The 17,337-nt window shown below is 46.7% G+C and overlaps 8 protein-coding genes and 1 long non-coding RNA gene across 12 annotated transcripts; 7 read left to right on the top strand and 2 right to left on the bottom strand.

Moving 5' to 3' along the window:
• Nucleotides 1-7: 7 nt before the first annotated feature.
• Nucleotides 8-1,526, top strand: LOC136188029 (ras-related GTP-binding protein A-like). The gene is made up of 9 exons (XM_065975757.1): nucleotides 8-82; nucleotides 141-240; nucleotides 308-374; nucleotides 430-652; nucleotides 703-798; nucleotides 843-965; nucleotides 1,013-1,104; nucleotides 1,153-1,259; nucleotides 1,308-1,526. The coding sequence occupies exons 1-9, from the start codon at nucleotides 71-73 to the stop codon at nucleotides 1,523-1,525; spliced, it is 1,038 nt and encodes a 345-aa protein (XP_065831829.1). The 5' UTR covers nucleotides 8-70; the 3' UTR covers nucleotide 1,526.
• A 2,204-nt stretch (nucleotides 1,527-3,730) lies between these two features.
• Nucleotides 3,731-5,076, top strand: LOC136187968 (uncharacterized). Of its 2 annotated transcripts, XR_010670064.1 has the most exons (6): nucleotides 3,731-3,795; nucleotides 4,265-4,392; nucleotides 4,438-4,540; nucleotides 4,591-4,707; nucleotides 4,758-4,870; nucleotides 4,920-5,076. It is a non-coding gene; the product is annotated as an uncharacterized lncRNA (long non-coding RNA). The 2 variants fall into 2 exon arrangements; XR_010670063.1 differs by having other exon boundaries at nucleotides 4,265-4,540.
• A 28-nt stretch (nucleotides 5,077-5,104) lies between these two features.
• Nucleotides 5,105-7,028, top strand: LOC136188436 (T-complex protein 1 subunit alpha-like). Its single transcript, XM_065976173.1, has 9 exons — nucleotides 5,105-5,252; nucleotides 5,375-5,395; nucleotides 5,445-5,566; nucleotides 5,618-5,715; nucleotides 5,770-5,880; nucleotides 5,935-6,116; nucleotides 6,187-6,489; nucleotides 6,551-6,674; nucleotides 6,797-7,028. The coding sequence occupies exons 1-9, from the start codon at nucleotides 5,105-5,107 to the stop codon at nucleotides 6,825-6,827; spliced, it is 1,140 nt and encodes a 379-aa protein (XP_065832245.1). The 3' UTR covers nucleotides 6,828-7,028.
• Nucleotides 7,029-7,407: 379 nt separating this feature from the next.
• LOC136188092 (paired amphipathic helix protein Sin3a-like) lies at nucleotides 7,408-9,167 on the bottom strand. Of its 3 annotated transcripts, none has more exons than XM_065975813.1 (7): nucleotides 8,925-9,167; nucleotides 8,800-8,863; nucleotides 8,546-8,742; nucleotides 8,397-8,481; nucleotides 8,065-8,343; nucleotides 7,844-8,015; nucleotides 7,408-7,796 (listed from the first exon to the last, which is right to left on the bottom strand). In XM_065975813.1, the coding sequence occupies exons 1-6, from the start codon at nucleotides 9,110-9,112 to the stop codon at nucleotides 7,908-7,910; spliced, it is 921 nt and encodes a 306-aa protein (XP_065831885.1). In that variant the 5' UTR covers nucleotides 9,113-9,167; the 3' UTR covers nucleotides 7,408-7,796; nucleotides 7,844-7,907. The 3 variants fall into 3 exon arrangements, with proteins under 3 accessions (XP_065831885.1, XP_065831887.1, XP_065831888.1); XM_065975815.1 differs by having other exon boundaries at nucleotides 8,400-8,481; XM_065975816.1 differs by lacking the exon at nucleotides 7,408-7,796 and having other exon boundaries at nucleotides 7,878-8,015; nucleotides 8,061-8,343.
• A 29-nt stretch (nucleotides 9,168-9,196) lies between these two features.
• Nucleotides 9,197-9,894, bottom strand: LOC136188091 (LDLR chaperone boca-like). The gene is made up of 2 exons (XM_065975812.1): nucleotides 9,751-9,894; nucleotides 9,197-9,695 (listed from the first exon to the last, which is right to left on the bottom strand). The coding sequence occupies exons 1-2, from the start codon at nucleotides 9,880-9,882 to the stop codon at nucleotides 9,252-9,254; spliced, it is 576 nt and encodes a 191-aa protein (XP_065831884.1). The 5' UTR covers nucleotides 9,883-9,894; the 3' UTR covers nucleotides 9,197-9,251.
• A 37-nt stretch (nucleotides 9,895-9,931) lies between these two features.
• Nucleotides 9,932-13,266, top strand: LOC136188090 (rap1 GTPase-activating protein 1-like). Its single transcript, XM_065975811.1, has 13 exons — nucleotides 9,932-10,054; nucleotides 10,280-10,389; nucleotides 10,452-10,542; nucleotides 10,598-10,666; nucleotides 10,726-10,764; nucleotides 10,825-10,995; nucleotides 11,046-11,301; nucleotides 11,354-11,506; nucleotides 11,565-11,633; nucleotides 11,686-11,737; nucleotides 12,204-12,321; nucleotides 12,383-12,686; nucleotides 12,742-13,266. The coding sequence occupies exons 2-8, from the start codon at nucleotides 10,370-10,372 to the stop codon at nucleotides 11,362-11,364; spliced, it is 657 nt and encodes a 218-aa protein (XP_065831883.1). The 5' UTR covers nucleotides 9,932-10,054; nucleotides 10,280-10,369; the 3' UTR covers nucleotides 11,365-11,506; nucleotides 11,565-11,633; nucleotides 11,686-11,737; nucleotides 12,204-12,321; nucleotides 12,383-12,686; nucleotides 12,742-13,266.
• Nucleotides 13,267-13,306: 40 nt separating this feature from the next.
• LOC136187939 (phospholipase A-2-activating protein-like) lies at nucleotides 13,307-15,513 on the top strand. The gene is given in 15 exon segments (XM_065975645.1): nucleotides 13,307-13,541; nucleotides 13,694-13,753; nucleotides 13,803-13,893; nucleotides 13,949-14,055; nucleotides 14,197-14,276; nucleotides 14,278-14,330; nucleotides 14,385-14,456; nucleotides 14,511-14,593; nucleotides 14,647-14,737; nucleotides 14,800-14,863; nucleotides 14,918-14,955; nucleotides 15,008-15,069; nucleotides 15,128-15,180; nucleotides 15,239-15,377; nucleotides 15,426-15,513. Coding segments are annotated over 14 exon segments (1,194 nt in total). The 5' UTR covers nucleotides 13,307-13,318; the 3' UTR covers nucleotides 15,356-15,377; nucleotides 15,426-15,513.
• LOC136188435 (phospholipase A-2-activating protein-like) lies at nucleotides 15,363-17,308 on the top strand. The gene is made up of 14 exons (XM_065976172.1): nucleotides 15,363-15,377; nucleotides 15,426-15,528; nucleotides 15,566-15,633; nucleotides 15,681-15,759; nucleotides 15,816-15,911; nucleotides 15,966-16,056; nucleotides 16,111-16,225; nucleotides 16,281-16,391; nucleotides 16,440-16,639; nucleotides 16,705-16,771; nucleotides 16,820-16,892; nucleotides 16,949-17,011; nucleotides 17,068-17,163; nucleotides 17,214-17,308. The coding sequence occupies exons 1-7, from the start codon at nucleotides 15,363-15,365 to the stop codon at nucleotides 16,184-16,186; spliced, it is 528 nt and encodes a 175-aa protein (XP_065832244.1). The 3' UTR covers nucleotides 16,187-16,225; nucleotides 16,281-16,391; nucleotides 16,440-16,639; nucleotides 16,705-16,771; nucleotides 16,820-16,892; nucleotides 16,949-17,011; nucleotides 17,068-17,163; nucleotides 17,214-17,308.
• LOC136188434 (phospholipase A-2-activating protein-like) lies at nucleotides 16,457-17,255 on the top strand. The gene is made up of 6 exons (XM_065976171.1): nucleotides 16,457-16,639; nucleotides 16,705-16,745; nucleotides 16,793-16,892; nucleotides 16,949-17,011; nucleotides 17,068-17,163; nucleotides 17,214-17,255. Exons 1-6 carry the CDS (start codon nucleotides 16,457-16,459, stop codon nucleotides 17,253-17,255), a joined length of 525 nt encoding a protein of 174 aa, XP_065832243.1.
• Nucleotides 17,309-17,337: the final 29 nt, after the last annotated feature.

Genomic DNA, 17,337 nt, shown 5'->3' with positions numbered 1-17,337 from the left:
GACGGCACGTGATCTCGTTAAAACCCCCGTACACCACAGTACAACACCTTTGTCTCGTCGCTGCGAAATCATGAAGAAAAAGGTTATTCGAGCACGGCTATAGAATTTCTTAGTGCACGATTATCGATCCCCGTCGCTAGGTTCTTCTCATGGGAAAAAGCGGTTCGGGCAAAACGAGCATGCGATCGATCATATTCGCCAATTACATCGCGCGCGACACGCGCCGACTCGGCGCAACGAGTACGACAATCGCGCAAACCGCCCTCGAACACGATTGCATCACGTGACCCCGAATATTCTCTCGCAGTTGACGTCGAACATTCGCACGTGCGTTTCCTTTGCAATTTCGTTTTGAAACTATGGGATTGCGGCGGGTAATACACCCCTAATTTATTTATTTATTTATTTTATTATTTATTTATTTATTAGTCAAGAGGCTTTCATGGAGAATTATTTCACGAGTCAACGCGATAATATTTTCAAAAATGTCGAAGTGCTGATCTACGTTTTCGACGTGGAAAGTTGCGAAATGGAACGCGACGTGCATTATTATCAATCGTGCTTGGAAGCGATTCTTCAGAACTCACCTGAGGCAAAAGTCTTTTGTCTCATCCACAAGATGGATCTAGTGCAAGAAGACCAAAGACACCAGGCAGAGAGAGATAAAAAGATTAATATTATTTATTATTATATGTTTTGTAGATTTATTCTGAAAGGGAGCAAGAGCTTCAGAAATTGTCTCTTCCTTTGCAATGTGTCTGCTTTAGTACATCAATCTGGGATGAGACCTTATATAAGGCAAGTTTTATAAATTAGACAAAAGTCTCTATTTTTTCTTGTAGGCGTGGTCATCTATAGTCTATCAGCTCATTCCTAATGTGAAACAACTTGAAGCGAATCTAGATCATATTGCTGGTATCGTTGAAGCAGATGAAGTTCTCCTTTTTGAAAGAGCCGCCTTTTTGGTAAGCAAACAACCCACATATATAATCCATATATATAATCCATCAAGGTTATCTCTCAATCAATGAGGAGAAAGCACGGTGACGTGCACAGATTTGAAAAAATTAGCAATATCATCAAGCAATTCAAACTCAGTTGCAGGTCTCATAAATACATAACTAATAAAAAAATCAACTTTTGTTGTTGTAGCAACTTGCAGGCTCAGTTTCACTGCATGGAAGTGAGAAATTCTCGATTTTCCGCTTTTGTCGACGTTTTCACGTCAAATACTTATGTGATGGTCATTACATCTCTCTGTGAGTAAAAATTCCTATATGAGAGCTTTTTTGGAGAATTTGTTTCAGCTTCCGCTGCTATGCTCGTGAATATTCCAAATGCTCGCAAGCATTTTGAAAATTTGGAAAAAATCGACGGCGCCGCCACCTCATCTTTACACGCTATTCAAGTTCCCTTAGAGAGTACCCCGCTGGTGCTGACCTGTCTGTGCTTTTGTATGGAACTAGTATTATTACCCTATAAAAGTTCCCCTGGTCCCCAGATACGAAGATCCCACGTTACGTGAAAAAGCGATTTCCCTTCGTATCCTAAACAATATAGGTACGCGAGGGCGTGTCCAAGTCAAAACATAAAGACTTCCGTAGGCGTGTCTTACCGAAGTCCGGCTGTTCGCCGCCGTTGTAGGCGACTTTCGTCGACTCTACGCCGTCGCAGAGAGCGAGAACGTCGTCGTCGGCGAGATGAAATTGCGTCGTCGCGTCGCCTTGTCGCGCGTAATTGTGATCGAGTTCGATCGTTTCGCGAGCCGGGTTCGACGAACGACGACGGCGCTTCGTCGTCGATCGACGGCGTCGAGGAGAAGGCCGCACGCATCCGGGTTGAGAAGGCTCGATGACAAGTCGATTTCGTCGGGATCCGTCTGTTTGGGGAGATGGTTTCGAGGTTAGATCCGCGAGAAGTCGAGATCGAAGCCGCTTCGATTTTCTTGGGAGGGGCGTGGTCGCGCATGCGAGAAAAGACCTAGCTTCGAGTATTTCATTTCGATTGGGGGCCGTTTTCTAGCTGCGCAAGCGCTGTGGGGTAAAAACGGAGAACGTGTGCGTCTAAAAGACCCTTTTGGTCTTCATACGGGTGCTGCAGCTGAACGGCACGTGGCAGCGCAACGTTTCCTTCATTTTTGGAACGCTATTTGACGCTAAAGACCTCCGTTTTCGCGTGGGAACCTGCACCCCCGCAATAAAAACATACGGGCTATATCTGAAGCGCAAAAATAAAGAAACCCAAACTTGCTACTAATTGATCTGCCATGAATAAGTCATGATTTCACAGCGGTAGTACATCCCTTTCCGAAAGTAAAGAGAAAGTGAACGAAAAATATTGAAGCCTTGCTTTTCTTTCGAGCCAATTATGAATTAAGAAAAACACCCGCGCTCCGAGTATACGGGACTTGTCAGACGCCTTACGAGTTAACGCGCCTCGAGCTCGATGGTCTTTCACTCATCGGCGATCTAGATCATAACGACGTTCTCGGATCGAAGGCGCTCTGGGCGTTCTTCGTCGACGCGCCCGTACACGCGTAAACTACCGAGTAAACGCCTACAGTACACCCGAGCAAGCGCCCACCCCCCTTTTAGCTCCAAAATAGTGTACAGAGTCAGATCATTCGAAAGAAATTTTAGAGCTCTATCTATGGTTGTGTGTGTGACGTCATTAGATGTAGTCTCTATTTATTATTACTAGAGAATGATGGCCCGGTGTTCACCGTGTTGCCATCATGCAGAGCCTCCCACCGCTTACCGTACGAGAGTGCATACCATAGTGTGACGTCATAATTTTTTATGTTGTCACATATTCACGTGGTCCTTACAGCCGTTAGCTACTACAGCTCACTCCTACGTACATACTGTAAATACTTGCATGATTGCAATGTTTTCCTAATTAGGCGCTTTTCTGACGTAGTGTATTTGATAATGTGCTCTGTATTCTGTATTTGAGGGGGACCTATGCATGTGTACGGGTCATATTTCCTGTTACCCGTACACGCGTACATACCCACGCACATACGGCATGAGTGGATACTTTTGATTGTGACGTCAGAGCGTGACAATCAAAACTGTCGTTTCGGTTTCTCAGGGCATTTATAACACGGAAAATAGCACAGATCAATTGGAAATAAGGGTTTCTAAGCATTTTTTCCGTTTATGAAAGAAAAAACGCTTTATTCGCGTCGTAAATCGCCTTTTTTGGGGCACCGTTTTGAGCCCTTTGTCGCGCATGCGCTGTACGAAAAAACGGGCTTTTAAGTTACGTCACAATACCGAGCGTGACGAACAGACATACAGACAGACACTTCAGGTCCTAAGATCACGTTTGAGAGAGCCTCCCTCCTTCGTTATACGGGCTCCACCCGTACAACTGCGGTGGTCGGCTCCATTAATTTCGTGTTTTCCGAAACCGTCAACTTATACCCCTAACCCTATATAGTAGATAAGGGGAATTGACAATTGTTTTACTCCAGTCCGTTAGAGAATTTTAAGCAGTTTAATTTGGGTGTAGGGTCTGGTGGGCGTATTTGGGATTTGACGTCATATAATCGCTGTTTTTGGTATATCAGCTTTTCTGTCTTCATGAGTCTTGGGCTGTTGTTACGCTAGTTATTGTAATAGGAGAGAGCATGCTGAAGGTATTTGACGGTTCGTGCATTTTGCATGAGTAATTTCGCGTGGTGATTATCCGGGTTACATGTATACGGGACAGTGCTTTCAGTCATTGCTTCAAAACGGCTTCAAATAAAGCGAAGGGGACGAGAGAGGCAAAGATCGATTGTCGCGAAAGGTAGGTTGTGTATTCGCGTGTCGTTTCACCCTGCGCGTTGCGGTTTCTGGGCCTCATACACGTTCGAAGGATTCTACTACATCTCTCCTCTGTTCCTTACGCGGTTTTAGGGGTTTAGCCGTTTCGCGGCGAGGTTTGGAGCGTGTTTGAGAGGCCGTTAACGCTGCGCGATGGAAACTGGGGCCTCGAGAACCGCGTTTTTCCCGTGATCCATGGGGTGTCGAGCGTCGTATATTACGCGGTTAGGTTTTAATCGTGTTCCTGTACATGGTTTTCTTTTCGTTTCTACGCGAACTCATCTCTTTCGTGTAATTTTTTAGGGGGGAGGTTCCTTTAGGTGCGTAGATAGAGTTACTTATTTTTTCTTCTTTTGGGGGGGGGGGGGGGGGGGGGGGGATTTTTTAAACAAGGAGGTCTGCCCAAATATGTTGTGCAGAATTATTTATTGTTTTCTTTCTCATTGTTTTAGTGTTATTCTACCGGTGGGGGCTCATTCCAGGGGTTCTATCAGATAAGTGCCTCGTAGTTTTATGTGTTAAAGGGGCTTTGTTTTTTGTGTTTTATATAGGAAGGAGGTCGAGCGGAAGTTAGCATAAGGTATCGGTTTGTTTTTGGATAATTTTTTACTCTCTTTTTATCTAGGGAGCTCACTTGGAAGGAAGAGAAGAGGACAGAAGACACGCACAGGAACGGAAAGGGATTGACAAGGAAGAAGGAGGGGCAAGTGGAGGAAGACTATCAATAGGTACAGAGTTATTTTGCATATGTTTATCACACTTTATTTCTTTTATTCAGGAACACTCAACGGGATGGAATGAGGGAGGATGCAAGAGAAGGACAAAGGCCACGCACAGGGAAGGAAAGGGATCGACTTGGAAGAGGGAGAGGAAATTAGAGGAAGACTATCAACAGGTACAGGGTTATTTTACATTTATTTATCACACTTCATTTCTTTTATTTAGGAACACTCAATGGGATGGAGCGAGGATGCAGGAGAAGGATACAGGACGCGCACAAGACGGAAGAGGGGTCGACAAGGAAGAAGGAAGGGAAATTGGAGGAACACTATCAATAGGTACAGGGTTATTTTACATTTGTTTATCACAATTAATTTTCTTAATTAGGGGCACTCAACTGGAAGAATCCCTTCAGGCTCTCTCAAACGAACGAGAAATTTTACTGAAGCCCATACATGCAACTGGGGTGCACGGGGTTGGTAAACATTTTACGAATCAATTTTTTGTAGGTGATTAAAATCGGATTAAATCCACGTGCTGTCAACGCATGCGCAGTCGCTTCACCGAAAAACATGGCCCATAAAGCACTTGCGATTACGTCACGAAATGACGTATTTATGCCCAAACCCGTATTTCCGCAGGGCAAACCCGTATTTTCGCAAGGACTGTTGAGCGTTCGCGGCGAAAGAGCGTCGGGCGATAGCGTTCGCTCGCAAAACGGTACGCTCTCCACGACCCGCGAAGATCCTAAAGCTGACGCCTTCGAAAAATCTCCAGTAATGGCCGCTTCGTCGATCGCGAACATCGTGAAGAGCTCTCTAGGCCCAGTGGGACTCGATAAGATGCTCGTCGACGACGTCGGAGTAAGTCGGGGGTCCCCTCGAACGTTTCGAGCTCGCGTATCGTCTCTAGGACGTGAAAACGATGGCGCGACGATTCTAAATTTGCTCGAAGTCGAGCATCCAGCCGCGAAAGTGCTTGTGGAATTGGCTCAATTGCAAGACGAGGAGGTCGGCGACGGAACGACGTCTGTGGTAAGAATAGAAATGAAGGCTCTCTTATTTTTTTTAATTTATTCTTTTTAGGTAATTATTGCCGCCGAATTATTGAAGAATGCCGAGGACCTGGTCAAGACTAAGATCCATCCTACGTCGATTATAAGCGGATATAGGCTCGCGTGCAGGTTTCGTCGTGGAATATTCAATGTTGCGTTTTCTATGCGAGATTCTCCCCATAGGGAGGCTTGCAAGTACATTCTAGATCATTTGGCCGTCAGTTTGGACGACTTGGGCAAGGACTGTCTCATCAATGCGGCAAAGACGTCAATGTCATCGAAGCTCATCGGAAAGTAATAAGAAATATTGAAATTTTGGCTTTCCGTTTTTTGATTTATTTCTCTTAGTGATTCTGAATTTTTTTCGAAGCTAGTCGTCGACGCTTGTCTGGCCGTGAAGCGCGCCAATGCGAAAGGCGAGGTGCATTGTCCAATCAAATCGATCGACGTCCTAAAGGCGCACGGCGCGAGCGCCCAGGAGAGCGTACTCGTGAACGGATACGCGCTCAATTGCACAGTCGCTTCCCAAGGTAATATCAAATATTTATTTATTTTATTTATTTATTTATTTATTTATTTTAACTGCGTGTCTCCCCGTAGCTTTGGTGAAGCGCGTCGCGTCGCCGAAGATCGCCTGCATCGATTTCAATCTTCAAAAATCGAAAATGGCTTTCGACGTTCAAGTCGTCGTCGAGGATCCGGAGAAGTTGGAAGGGATACGCAAGCGCGAGGCCGACATAACGAAGGAGAAGATCGAGAAGATATTGGGTACCGGTGCCAACGTCGTCTTGACGACGGGCGGAATCGACGATCTCTGCTTGAAGTATTTCGTCGAAGCGGGAGCGATGGCCGTGCGTCGATGCAAGAAGGCGTATTTGAAGAGAATCGCTAGGGCAACCCAGGGTTCGGAAAATAAATAATTAATTAATTAATTAAATGAAACCTAATGGTGTTTTTTTTCTAGGTCAACTCGTATCCACTCTAGCGAATTTAGAAGGCGAGAATTCGTTCGATAGTTCGTTTCTCGGAGAAGCGGAAGAAGTGGTACAGGAGAGAGTATGCGACGACGAGCTCATACTCATCAAAAAGTAAGCAAGCCTAGTATAGAGTCCAACACTTAGAAGTCTCTAAGAGAGAGAGAGAGAGAGAGAGCAAGACGCTCTTTACTGCATAAACATAGACATAGAGAGAGAGACTCTGCTTTCCCTAGACTCACAAGGCTCATAGTGCCGCTTCCGTGATTCTCCGCGGTGCCAACGATTTCATGGTTGACGAGATGGAACGGTCGCTTCACGACGCGCTCTGCGTTGTGCGTCGCGTCATCGAGTCAAAGTCGCTCGTTGCCGGCGGTGGCGCCGTCGAGGCGGCCCTATCGATTTATCTAGAGAACTATGCTGCCATGTTGGTGAGAAAATTTAATAAATAATTTTCGATATTGGCTAGTTTTTGTTTGGTGTGGTGATGTATTGGGGTTCTAAACATGTACGTCATGCGGATAGTTATGCGGATTAGACCGCGCGCGGCGCGTGAGCGTGACGCAGCCTCGCGCAGTCACAGTCGACGTTAAGTTCGTTAGCGTTTTTAGCGGCCGTTTGAGCTCTGTTCGGGTTTGCAGCCGAATGCGAAGACGACAGGCGTTTACTTCGAAGTGGGAAACTGGAGGGATTGCGTCGAAAGACCGTAGTGGGGTCTCTTTGAGGATTCCACCGTCGTGAATCAGCTAATTCAGCCGTTCCATTCGCAACGGATACCTCTGAGACGAGAAGCAGGCACTAGAAAGCGAGTAAGAGCAAAATGGGGTATGCCGACTGGTGGCCCTTTACCGAAATTCTCGCGTTTTTTCCCTACGTTTAAACTAACTGCCATCTTCGCCTCTACCACCTATATATAATATGCTTTCTCTCTTGAACGCACTTCTAGGCTTAGAAGAAACTAATAAAAAACTTTAACTAATAATTTTAATCCGTATTGATTTCCCCCCCGGTTGCAGTTTTTGCTCTCTGCTGTGTAGCAGCTTGACCCAGGAGTAATCCAAGATTCGTCGCGGATGACGTCATTGGCTTGCTTGGAGCACTTCCGGGTGAGGATTGTTGTTGCTGTTGCTGTTGCAATTGAGCAGTCATGTGAGCAGTCGCTTCCGGAAGAAATTGCCCGAATTCTTGAAGAAGATCCTCATTGTTGTGAAACAATTTAGCTACTTGATGATACACCTAAAAAATAAACAATTAAAAATGAAAATATTCTATATGATTCCTACTTCGCTTTTGGACAACTTTCTGTTTCCGGTTCCCTTATGAAATCAATAAGATTAATACCTCATTCTAATTATTGATATTAATGACGTCTCTCCACGTTCTCTGCTCCTTTTGATATGTATGCAGAATCTCCAAGAACGCCTTATACGTCTCAGGTCTCGCTTGAAAACGATTCTAAATAAATAAATAATAAGATTTAATCTAATTGTCCACGCCCACCCGCCTTAATCTTATTGACGTAATTAATTGCGTGATTGAATTCAATTAGCTGCTGAGCGGGCTGAGGATGAAGAATGGCTTGCGTCGCAGCCACAGAAAGCGCGTTATAACCCATTTGAGCCATGGAAACGCCCCCTCCAGTAGCCACGCCCACGGAACCCGTTCCCCCACTAGCAGAAACCTGTTGAACAGGTTGTGTTGGCTGAGAGGCTGGAGCCGATGACGTTTGTAGTTGTTGCAATGGTAGTTGCTGTTTAGACAGAACCGATGACATAGTGATCACCTGATCAGATTAAATAAAGATAGGTACGGATTTTGGATGTTTTCTTTCATTACTACTTGTATTGGCTCATTGGGTATAACTTCGATTTTATAGCCAGGAGGAAGAAAAGTATTGGAACCCATTATTATATCCGGGTGTCTACTCACACAGCCAATCACACCAGGAGTATCAATATTGATACAATTAATCCATTGATAAATACCTCTGCGACTTGAATTCTTTCATGATGTCTAAGAAATCGTTGTAGACTTGTGGTTGATTGCCGAATTGGAGTTCGACTTGATGCAGATAGGAGAGAGCGTCTTCGAATTTGAGTTTGAGTCTTTGAAATTGTTGCTGGGGAGCCGGCTGAGTGGACGCCTGCGCTTGCGCAGACTGAAATGACGGCGTCAATAACAACTAACGAAAGAAGGAACATTTTCGCTTTTATTTACTTCGCGACGGTCTTTTTCTTACGTGCGCGTGCGGATGGTGGTGCGCGGCGGCCGATTGTGCGCGCGGAAGACTCGGTTGCGACACGCTGAGAGAAATTTTCGTTGCGAGGCAACGCGAGGGGTCCCAGCTAGCGCTGGAAGGCTTACGAGAACGGTTGCGAGCCGATTTGAGGCGCCTGGTATTGCGCTATGCCGACTTCGCTCGGAAGCGACTCGAACGAGCGTCCTGTCATCGCCGGATGGGGTTGGGGCCGGGGAAAGCGAGGCGTCGGAAAAACGGGCGCCGGCGCGCTCGCTTCGCCTTCTTCGGGTCGCTGGCGTTTAATCGATGCCATAGGTAGACGCGGAGAAGCAAAGCGTGGATTCGAACGGATTTCGGAGCTCAACAAAAAAATCTGCCGCGATATCACACCCCGTATGCCACGTGCAAACTCACATTGCACAGTATTTAATCCAACAAAAAATCATTTCGCATTACAATTCTTGTTTGCCTTGCATTTCAGCCATTTTCTTAAACGCGTTCTCCTTCACCTCTTCCTCCTTCTTCGTCTTGGCCTCCTTCTCGCGTCTCTCCTCCGCCGAGGCACCGGGCCCCCAATAGGTCTTCTGCTCTAACTCAACGCTCCTACAGTCTTCCTGCGTAATTAAAAAATCTTTCACGTCCCAAGCGACACTTCCGTCCTGTATAACAAATATAGCCCGTATATCATCCAACATATAGCATTGGGTGTGAATATTTGCGTTGAAAAGAGAGGACTGCCCCGCGCGCGCGATCACGTGGTGTCGGCGACCTTTCTTAGATTGTTTTAGCATGTCATCGACGTTTGAAATCGGTTTTGATAGATCGAACTGGACGTTCGGTTGTTTTGGCGGTTTCAGATGAGCGTAATCGTCCGGGTCTTTTTCATCTTCGTTTTCCTGCAGAGAAAAATCGATATCCGGTTTAGAGTGTCCCGGATTCGTCTGCAAGTACCTCCCACTTATCGAAAAGCTGGTCTATTTCCTCGTCCGTGTAGTCGGTTAAAATCTTTTTTGTTTGGGACTTCTCTTTCGCGACGGATAAGAGCGAGATGAGGACGAGAAAGCGAACGAAAACGAAAGTCATTATATACGTCAGGGCACTAAAAAGCCCTACGTCACACGAAACCCGTATAAACTACTGTACAACTATACTAGGCTCCTTTCAACGGGTCGCTCCCCCCGCACACCTTTGTGGCAACGAACAGTGCCCGAACGACGCGACAAGTCGACAAACGATCGCACCCGGGTTCGAATCGGTGAGTTTACTTCCCCCTCGAGAGCGCCGCGAGCGTTTCCTTCGCGGAAATCGAACGCGCGCCTTTCGAACGGCTGCGGGATTCGAACGAAGGGCGTTCGACGAGACTTTAGGATTTCTACGCACCTTTTTGTTCATATGCTGTGGGGGCGTCACCCGCGCAGACGGACTTTGCGCCTTGTCAACCGTTTGCTTGTCTAACGCTCGCTCTCTTTGTTTGATTAAGGCTCGAAATAAAGCAGGGGGGCGCCCCTTCTTCCTACGGATTCTTCGACAGTCTCACTCGACCGAATTTAGCTTTCTTTTTCGATTTCTCATGTCGACGCTACCGCGAAGGCGAGTTGTTGTTCATTTCGTATCTCTATTGCACTCTTTAACGCTCTATTTCCTCGTTTTAGACTCAAACGAGCGATCTCGTCCGAGCGGAAGAATGACGTCAGAGCCGCCACCACGCCCCTTCGACGCAAACCAATCGAACCCGATTCAGAGGTACAGGACAAAACAGAAAAAAATTTATTTTTTATTTTTATTTTACGTGTTCTAGTTGCTCGACCTACTCTTCGACTTTCAAACGGATCGTTTGGATGATCAACGATGTTCTTGGCCTGTTAAGGTGTCACTGACATTCTCGGAACGACGTGCAAATTTTTCTATATTCGGATTTTCGCGCAGGATGCTTGCAGCGCCAGCATGGCACGTCGAGTCGACGCGGTTCGGCACGCCAAAGAAAAAAAATTAAACAACCTATTTATATATATGTATTGATTTTAGATTTTGAAAAAGGATGGACCACGCCCCATGATTTTGTTACCAAGCGAGGGCTTTCGATGTCACGGCTGGTCGCCAACGGACGAGGAAAAAGAAAAAGATAAAAATTCAATTGAATGCAAAATTCAATCCGATGAAATGCTAATGAATTATCGACGTCACTTTCTAAATAAAGTACAAAGAAAATAATAATAATATATATATATATTTATTTATTTTATTAGGATCATGAGAATTTCTATTGCCTTGACGATTATCTCGGTCCACTTCTCATGTCCCTTCGACGCGTTTTAGCCAATCAACAGCCGTCTAAATCGATGCGAAGTTGGGAAGAATATCGCGTCATTGCGAGAACGCGACAGGATACGTTTTGGCAAATTATACCGACGTCCGAGTTTCCTTCGGAGGATCCGAGATATTGCCAAATATGTTTTAAAGGAGTAACACGTGGCGCGAATGCGTCCCGCTACGGGAGACGAGGTCCTTGAATATATAATAATAATAATAATAATTTTTTATTATTTCTTGATAGGTTCCGGATAATTTGCAGACGAAGCACACATTTCAACGCATCGGTCAAACGGAGGAGGAGGAGGAGATGTTTGGGAATGGAGCATCATGGAGCCGCGATGGAAGAGTTTCTTGACGTCATAGGAAATACGGTCGACCTCAAAGGATTTCAAGGGTAAAGAAAAATCATTTTTTTTTTATTTATTTATTTATTTATTTATTTTTTTCTTTAGCTATGCTGGGGGTCTTGATACTAAGAATGAGACAACTGGATCTCGTTCTGTTTATCCTGAATAAGGAAGGTATGTTTATTCAATGATTTCTATATGACGTGACAGGTTTTTTCCTCCTAAGGGATGTCATGACGTGTCGACCCTCCTCAACGCTCGTCTCTTCGTCGCTCGAGGTAACAATACCATGTAGTTTTACCCTCCGGGCCAGTAGGCGGCTCCAAACCAAGCCTATTCGCGTGCACGAAACGAATTCCCTTGGCCGCGCGGCTTGCTCGCTCGCGTGCGCGTTCCACCGCCCCCTCCGCGACGGCCTCGTCGAAAAGAGATTAGACTTTGTTTTTACGACTTGACGGATGCGCATCGGTCTCTTTGGCTTGGCCTGGTGCCCGTCAAATTAGCCTCATAAAGCGTCCGCGTCACATCGATTTTATGTCGTCGTTCGAGGTCCTTGCGCAAGTCGTAGTCTTCTAAAAAAACTGTAGTAGGACGCGAGAGCCGTATTCGCGCCTCGAGAACATGTGTGGCTTTCGTCTTTCGTCTAATTGACACCGCGCCCGCCTACTTTACCGCCACGAGAGCTGTCACACGTACTCCTCGTTTTATCTCGCTCGCTCACTCTCTCTCTCTCTCGCTGTCCAGACGTCTCCTGCGGTTTCGAACGGTCCAATTTGTGCGGCTGGTCGTCGTCGCCTCCCGCGCGTCGCGAGTCTCGACACGAACGCGACACGTGCCGTCGACAGCGATGGAAATTCGTCCGGTATACGCCGAATTGAAAAACGATACCTTCGGCTTAATGTTTATATTCGGAATCCATCCAGGACGAGTGGCTTACTTACGCGGCGAAAGCGGTCTCCTATCCAGCCCTGCGCTCTACGCGGCGCCGCTCTGCCGTCTCGCCTTCCGCTATCGACTCCCCGACGACTTTTCCGGCGCGCTTCGCGCGTCAATCGGCAACGAATCGGTGTTGAGAATCGACCGGAAGTGGAACGGAATGTCGTCGAACGACACGTGCGCGCCCACGTGGTCGTGGCGTCCCGTCGCGATTCGAAGTATTGAACGATTCGTCGTCTTTGTGTGGGCCCGTCGCATTGGACGACGTCGAATCGACTGACTGCAATGCGGGTATGAAACGATCGACCTTCAAACGTTCGTCTCTCGATTTTTCTCTCTTTCGAAGTGACTCCGACAATTTCGGCCAATAAGCTCGCTTTTGAGGTCGAAACGCGGCAAGCCTTTGCGTCTCGTCGTTGCGACGACCGGCTTCCCGCCTGCGTCGGTGTCGTAAAGGGGACGGAAACCCCATTGGCGGTTTGTTTGCTTTGCAAAATCAAGGAACTGTTCTGTATCTCGCCTAGAGACTAGAGAGCCGCCCAAGAGAATGTTGAGCTACGATCCGAAACTAATGGCGAAAACCGTACCGGCTGATTTCCGTCATGATCGTAGATTGGCTACGGCGGCGGCGGCGGCGGCGACAACGCCTTTGGCGGAGGCTAAGTCGGAGAGTCTGGATGATGTTTTTGAAGATGAACCGGAGTTTGATAAAGGGTATCAATTGAATCACGTTGTGCGGCGGCCACCTGTAGACAGGCGGAGGTCAGAAACGGAATTGTAATTAGACGCTTTTGCCTTTTTTTAGTTTCTACGCTTTTTCGTACAGTATCACGTCTTTTTAGCGAAGAGTACAGAAAATGCAGATATTGTATCTTCGTGTTTACATACCGCTACTTCCCCGTATACATCCTTTGATTCCTTTCATGTATCGGCTTCGCTGTCAGCTCGTCGGGCATCAGGGCGACGTCAGGACGGCCTGCTCGGGCGCAGAATTTGTAGCTACGGGGTCGCGAGATCGCACGGCGCGCTTGTGGACAGAGGAGACCCCAGGAAGTCGATCGTACACCGAAACGCGCTCTCTCGCCGGTCACACGCACTACGTCACAGCAATCTGCTACGTTTACCCGACCGAAAAACATCCGAGAGGCAAGACGCACGAGAAGGAAATAGAGCCGAAAGCGGTTTTCGATTTCTGTGACCAACGAACGGAAGTCAATTCTCTTTTCTTGATCTCGGAGTCTAAAGAACTAATTCGTCAAAAAAGGACTTTTTTTCACGACAATTATTTTCTCCTGCAGGATTAATAGCGACGGGATGCCAAGATAAACTGATTCGACTTTTTGATCCTACTTCTTCGGGTAAAGAGTGCCTTTGAACCGATCTTCTCTTTGTAATTTCCCTGTATAGAACCCGTTGACGTCTTGTCGGGTCACGCCGATAACGTGTGTACACTGTCGTCAGGGAAATTCGGGAGTCTCCTGTCGGGCTCCTGGGACAAGTCAGTGAGATCGAGAGACAGGAGAAGGTCAATAGAATGATTCGTTTTTTCCAAGAACGGCGCGTGTTTGGTTGGACGGAAAATCGGTATTGACTCTCGCGGGACACACGCACGCCGTCTGGGCTGTTGCCGTCGTGCCGAAAGACGGGCTAAAACTGACGGGTAAGTTCAATGTCGAGAGAATCCGTACCTCCTCAAAAAAATTAGAATAATACACGTTTGGAGAAATGGAGTGTAGAGCCGTCTGTTACGTTTAAACCCGTGCGAGACGACGAATCCTTTACTATGTGTGGCTTTTTGCAGGTTCGGCTGACAAGACGATTAGGCTGTGGAAGGTGGAACACTGCGAACGAATTTTCACAGGGCACGACGACTGCGTTCGCGCGAGGTCTAGCCGTCGTGTCCGCCACCGAGTTTCTATCGTGTTCAACTGACAGGTCAGATACTCACGCGAATAAAAAATGTTTGCCAACAGATTTTTCTACACGCAGTTCTATACGGCGTTGGCTAACTAGCGGCGAATGCATTCAAGTGTACTACAGACACACCGCGTTTGTTTACAGGTATTTTGTGTTCCCCCAGTATATGCACCTCTATATCATTATGAGCGTTTGTAGCGTTGTCGCTGTGCCAGACGGAGCGTCCACTGTCGCCGATTTCGTGTCGTCGAGCGAAGACAGAACGTTGCGCGTGTGGAAAGGTTCAACTCTGCGCGCTTTTTTTTCCTCGGTTGGCGGTTGACGTTTTGCGTAGGAAACGAGTGCGTTCAGACGTTGACTCATCCCGCTCAGTCGGTTTGGTGCTGCGGCGTATTGTCAAACGGCGACATTATCACGGGATCGAGGCATGCATTTCTTTTACTAACTAAAACGTTGTGGTGGTGGGGGTGATACGTTCTATGTTCAGTGACGGCGTTGCTCGAATTTTCACGACTGATTCCACGAGGACAGCCGATCGAGAAGAAAGAGATGTGAATTCGAGAAAGAGCTCTTTCTATAGCGCGTGTGCTATCCTACTGTTTTAGGCGTTTCAGCACCAAGTTGCATCCCAGTCCTTACCTAGGCAAGTCTAGGTCTCGGTCTCCTTGCGTTATTTATTTCCAATTCTACTGTAGCAGTCAAGTTGGAGACTTGAAGGTGTCTGACAAGGCTGGAATTGAGGCACTGCAAGCCCCGGGTAAATGGCAATCAAAGAGTTGATGAAAGCCTGAGCTCAATATTTGAATTTTATGCAGGAATCAAAGACGGTCAGACGAAAGTGGTCGAAGTTAAGCCTCACGCGTATCAGGTAGAAACGATTCGTATTTACGTCGAATGTTTTTTTGCTCATTGTCGGAATTTTTTAGTGGAGTGCGTCAGCGCACGATTGGATAAAGGTCAGAAATTCTTTTGTGCACTTGCTGGCACGAGTTGAGATTCCTCGAACACGTTGGCGAAGTTGTGGATGCAGTTGGATCAGATAGGAAACAAATGCTGGATGGCAAAGTGCCAAGACTCGTGCCTACGTTAGCGAAATATTTACCTGCTTATTAGGCATACGATTACGTGTTCAACGTCGAGCTCGACTTAGACACGGGCCCACAGACAGGACGCTCTTACCGGTTGGGATACAATATTACAGGCAAACTAGTCGCACGTAATAATCTTCTCGAAATCGATGTGTTGTCTCGTAGAGGACCCCTGGTTTGCCGCCCAGCAGTTTCTTCAGAAAAACGAGTTGAGTCCCATGCATTTGGACCAAGTACGAATTAGAATCAAGCAATCAGAATAATAGCATTCTTTGCACAGGTGGCTCAGTTTATCATAGAGAATACGAAGGGAGTGACCGTTGCATCGGCGTCAGAGGGTCCTTCCGATCCTTTCACTGGTACTTTATGCATTTGATATGCCGCGCGGGAGTGACGCATCGTCTCGCGCCTGTAGGGGGAGCTCGTTATGTTCCAGCGGGTCCTAGTTTTACGGGTGGTGGCGCGGGGGCGCCGCGTCCACTTCCGAGCGGGCCATCAGATCCATTTACAGGTAAACAAAGGGATTCAATTGCCTTGGGAATTGTTTATTCTTCATTTCGATAAGCGGAGCGAGATACATTCCTGCCAACGTCTCCGCCTCGAGCGAGCAGCAGGTACACTGTAGACGTTTTTCTTCTAATCCGTATTTTCCAAAGGTATTTATCAGAGCGCTGTCTCTTGCGTCCTTGCTTTTACGACCTTGCTTTTAGACGACTCCAATCACGTTTGGTACCATCAATCCAGCGGCCGTCTTTCGCAAACTCGTCGAGTTCAACGAAACGTTGACAGGTCGACTGTCTGAAACGGAGCTCCAAACTGTTGATGGTAATGAATTGATGACCCTCGTTTGGTTTATCGTTTATTTTTTTGTGTAATGCAGCCATTCTTGAGGCCAGTTCTGACTTAGAAAAATTGACGCCTCTTGTGAACGACCAGAGTACCTCTGTGCTGTGGAAAATTTTATGTTGGCCGGACGACGTAGTCTTTCCAGGTAGGAAATCGATTAAGATTAAAAACCTATATTATGTACGCTCTTCAGGCTTAGATGTCCTTCGCATGGTAGTTCGCTGCTTACCTGGCAATCAGCTTATGTGCGCTAGAGGAGCCGAATTTCTTGAACGACTCATACAGCTGCTGACCGTCAACAACTCGGCGGCGAACATGCTTTCGTTGCGCGTTTTGGCCAATCTCTTTGCTCATTCTGTAGGCACTACGCTGCTCTGTTGCAATGTAGATCAGGTAAAGAGGCGCTCGCTCGCTCGCTCTTTGGACAGTTACCGTTAGAACTTTATTTCTCGGCTCAGATTTTGGTCCACCTTGAATATGTCGTAACAAAGGGGCTCAAGTAGCGTTATCGACTGTTTTACTAAAGTGAGTATGTTTTGCGTATAGTCTATGTGATTTACTAATTATTGGCAGTTACGCTGTTGCGTTTTGTGACGGTGATAAGCAAGTTGATATCAAAGGAACTTTACTGTCCATCCTGACTAAAGTAAAAAGCTTGTTTGCCTTTGTCTGCTTAGTAAAGTGTGATCTCTTTCTTTGCAGATGCTTCGTAATCAAATTGACAAAGAGGCTGCATTTAGAGTTCTAGTAGCCATAGGAACCCTGGTATGGTCAGTATAACGCCATGACATAGAATGTGACTTTCTTTTTGTATCGTTTAGCTTTCAAGTCATCGTGAAAATGCAGGCGCTTTGGCGCTGTCTTTGGAAACTCAAAAGGCGGTGTCGTTGTGGTCAGGAATTGTTGAACCAAAAAAGGTACTGTAAGACGAAAAACGGGAGCAAACAGATGAATAAAATTTCTGTAGGTTGGCGAGTGCGCTAAAGTGGTGGAAAACATTCTTGCGTAATTTTTTTTGTTCTTGTTTATTTACAGTTCGTTCCCCGGGCAACTTTCCGTGGGGTTGCATAAACGCACGTCTGATAGACCAC

This window comes from Oscarella lobularis, chromosome 6 (genome assembly GCF_947507565.1).
Source record: "Oscarella lobularis chromosome 6, ooOscLobu1.1, whole genome shotgun sequence".
In the NCBI taxonomy this organism is placed as follows: domain Eukaryota; kingdom Metazoa; phylum Porifera; class Homoscleromorpha; order Homosclerophorida; family Oscarellidae; genus Oscarella; species Oscarella lobularis.
This window is presented reverse-complemented; position numbering and strand designations above follow the sequence as displayed.

Excerpts from the sequence above, each read along its gene's own strand:
- LOC136188029 (XM_065975757.1), top strand. Across the intron at positions 241-307 it reads GCGCCGACTCGGCGCAACGA|TTGACGTCGAACATTCGCAC; the intron begins GTACGACAATCG and ends ATTCTCTCGCAG. Across the intron at positions 966-1,012 it reads TTGAAAGAGCCGCCTTTTTG|GTTATCTCTCAATCAATGAG; the intron begins GTAAGCAAACAA and ends TAATCCATCAAG.
- LOC136188436 (XM_065976173.1), top strand. The coding sequence starts at position 5,105 with ATGGCCCATAAAGCACTTGCGATTACGTCACGAAATGACGTATTTATG. Across the intron at positions 6,490-6,550 it reads AATCGCTAGGGCAACCCAGG|GTCAACTCGTATCCACTCTA; the intron begins GTTCGGAAAATA and ends TTTTTTTTCTAG. Across the intron at positions 6,675-6,796 it reads GAGCTCATACTCATCAAAAA|ACTCACAAGGCTCATAGTGC; the intron begins GTAAGCAAGCCT and ends TGCTTTCCCTAG.
- LOC136188092 (XM_065975813.1), bottom strand. The coding sequence starts at position 9,112 with ATGGCATCGATTAAACGCCAGCGACCCGAAGAAGGCGAAGCGAGCGCG. Across the intron at positions 8,864-8,924 it reads ATCGGCTCGCAACCGTTCTC|CGTGTCGCAACCGAGTCTTC; the intron begins GTAAGCCTTCCA and ends AATTTCTCTCAG. Across the intron at positions 8,743-8,799 it reads ACCACCATCCGCACGCGCAC|TTGTTATTGACGCCGTCATT; the intron begins GTAAGAAAAAGA and ends TTCTTTCGTTAG.
- LOC136188091 (XM_065975812.1), bottom strand. The coding sequence starts at position 9,882 with ATGACTTTCGTTTTCGTTCGCTTTCTCGTCCTCATCTCGCTCTTATCC. Across the intron at positions 9,696-9,750 it reads AGCTTTTCGATAAGTGGGAG|GAAAACGAAGATGAAAAAGA; the intron begins GTACTTGCAGAC and ends TTTTCTCTGCAG.
- LOC136188090 (XM_065975811.1), top strand. The coding sequence starts at position 10,370 with ATGTCGACGCTACCGCGAAG. Across the intron at positions 10,390-10,451 it reads ATGTCGACGCTACCGCGAAG|ACTCAAACGAGCGATCTCGT; the intron begins GCGAGTTGTTGT and ends TCCTCGTTTTAG. Across the intron at positions 10,667-10,725 it reads GATGTTCTTGGCCTGTTAAG|GATGCTTGCAGCGCCAGCAT; the intron begins GTGTCACTGACA and ends ATTTTCGCGCAG.
- LOC136188435 (XM_065976172.1), top strand. Across the intron at positions 15,529-15,565 it reads TACAGGCAAACTAGTCGCAC|AGGACCCCTGGTTTGCCGCC; the intron begins GTAATAATCTTC and ends GTTGTCTCGTAG. Across the intron at positions 15,634-15,680 it reads GTCCCATGCATTTGGACCAA|GTGGCTCAGTTTATCATAGA; the intron begins GTACGAATTAGA and ends TTCTTTGCACAG.
- LOC136188434 (XM_065976171.1), top strand. The coding sequence starts at position 16,457 with ATGGTAGTTCGCTGCTTACCTGGCAATCAGCTTATGTGCGCTAGAGGA. Across the intron at positions 16,640-16,704 it reads TCTGTTGCAATGTAGATCAG|ATTTTGGTCCACCTTGAATA; the intron begins GTAAAGAGGCGC and ends TTCTCGGCTCAG. Across the intron at positions 17,012-17,067 it reads TAGTAGCCATAGGAACCCTG|CTTTCAAGTCATCGTGAAAA; the intron begins GTATGGTCAGTA and ends TGTATCGTTTAG.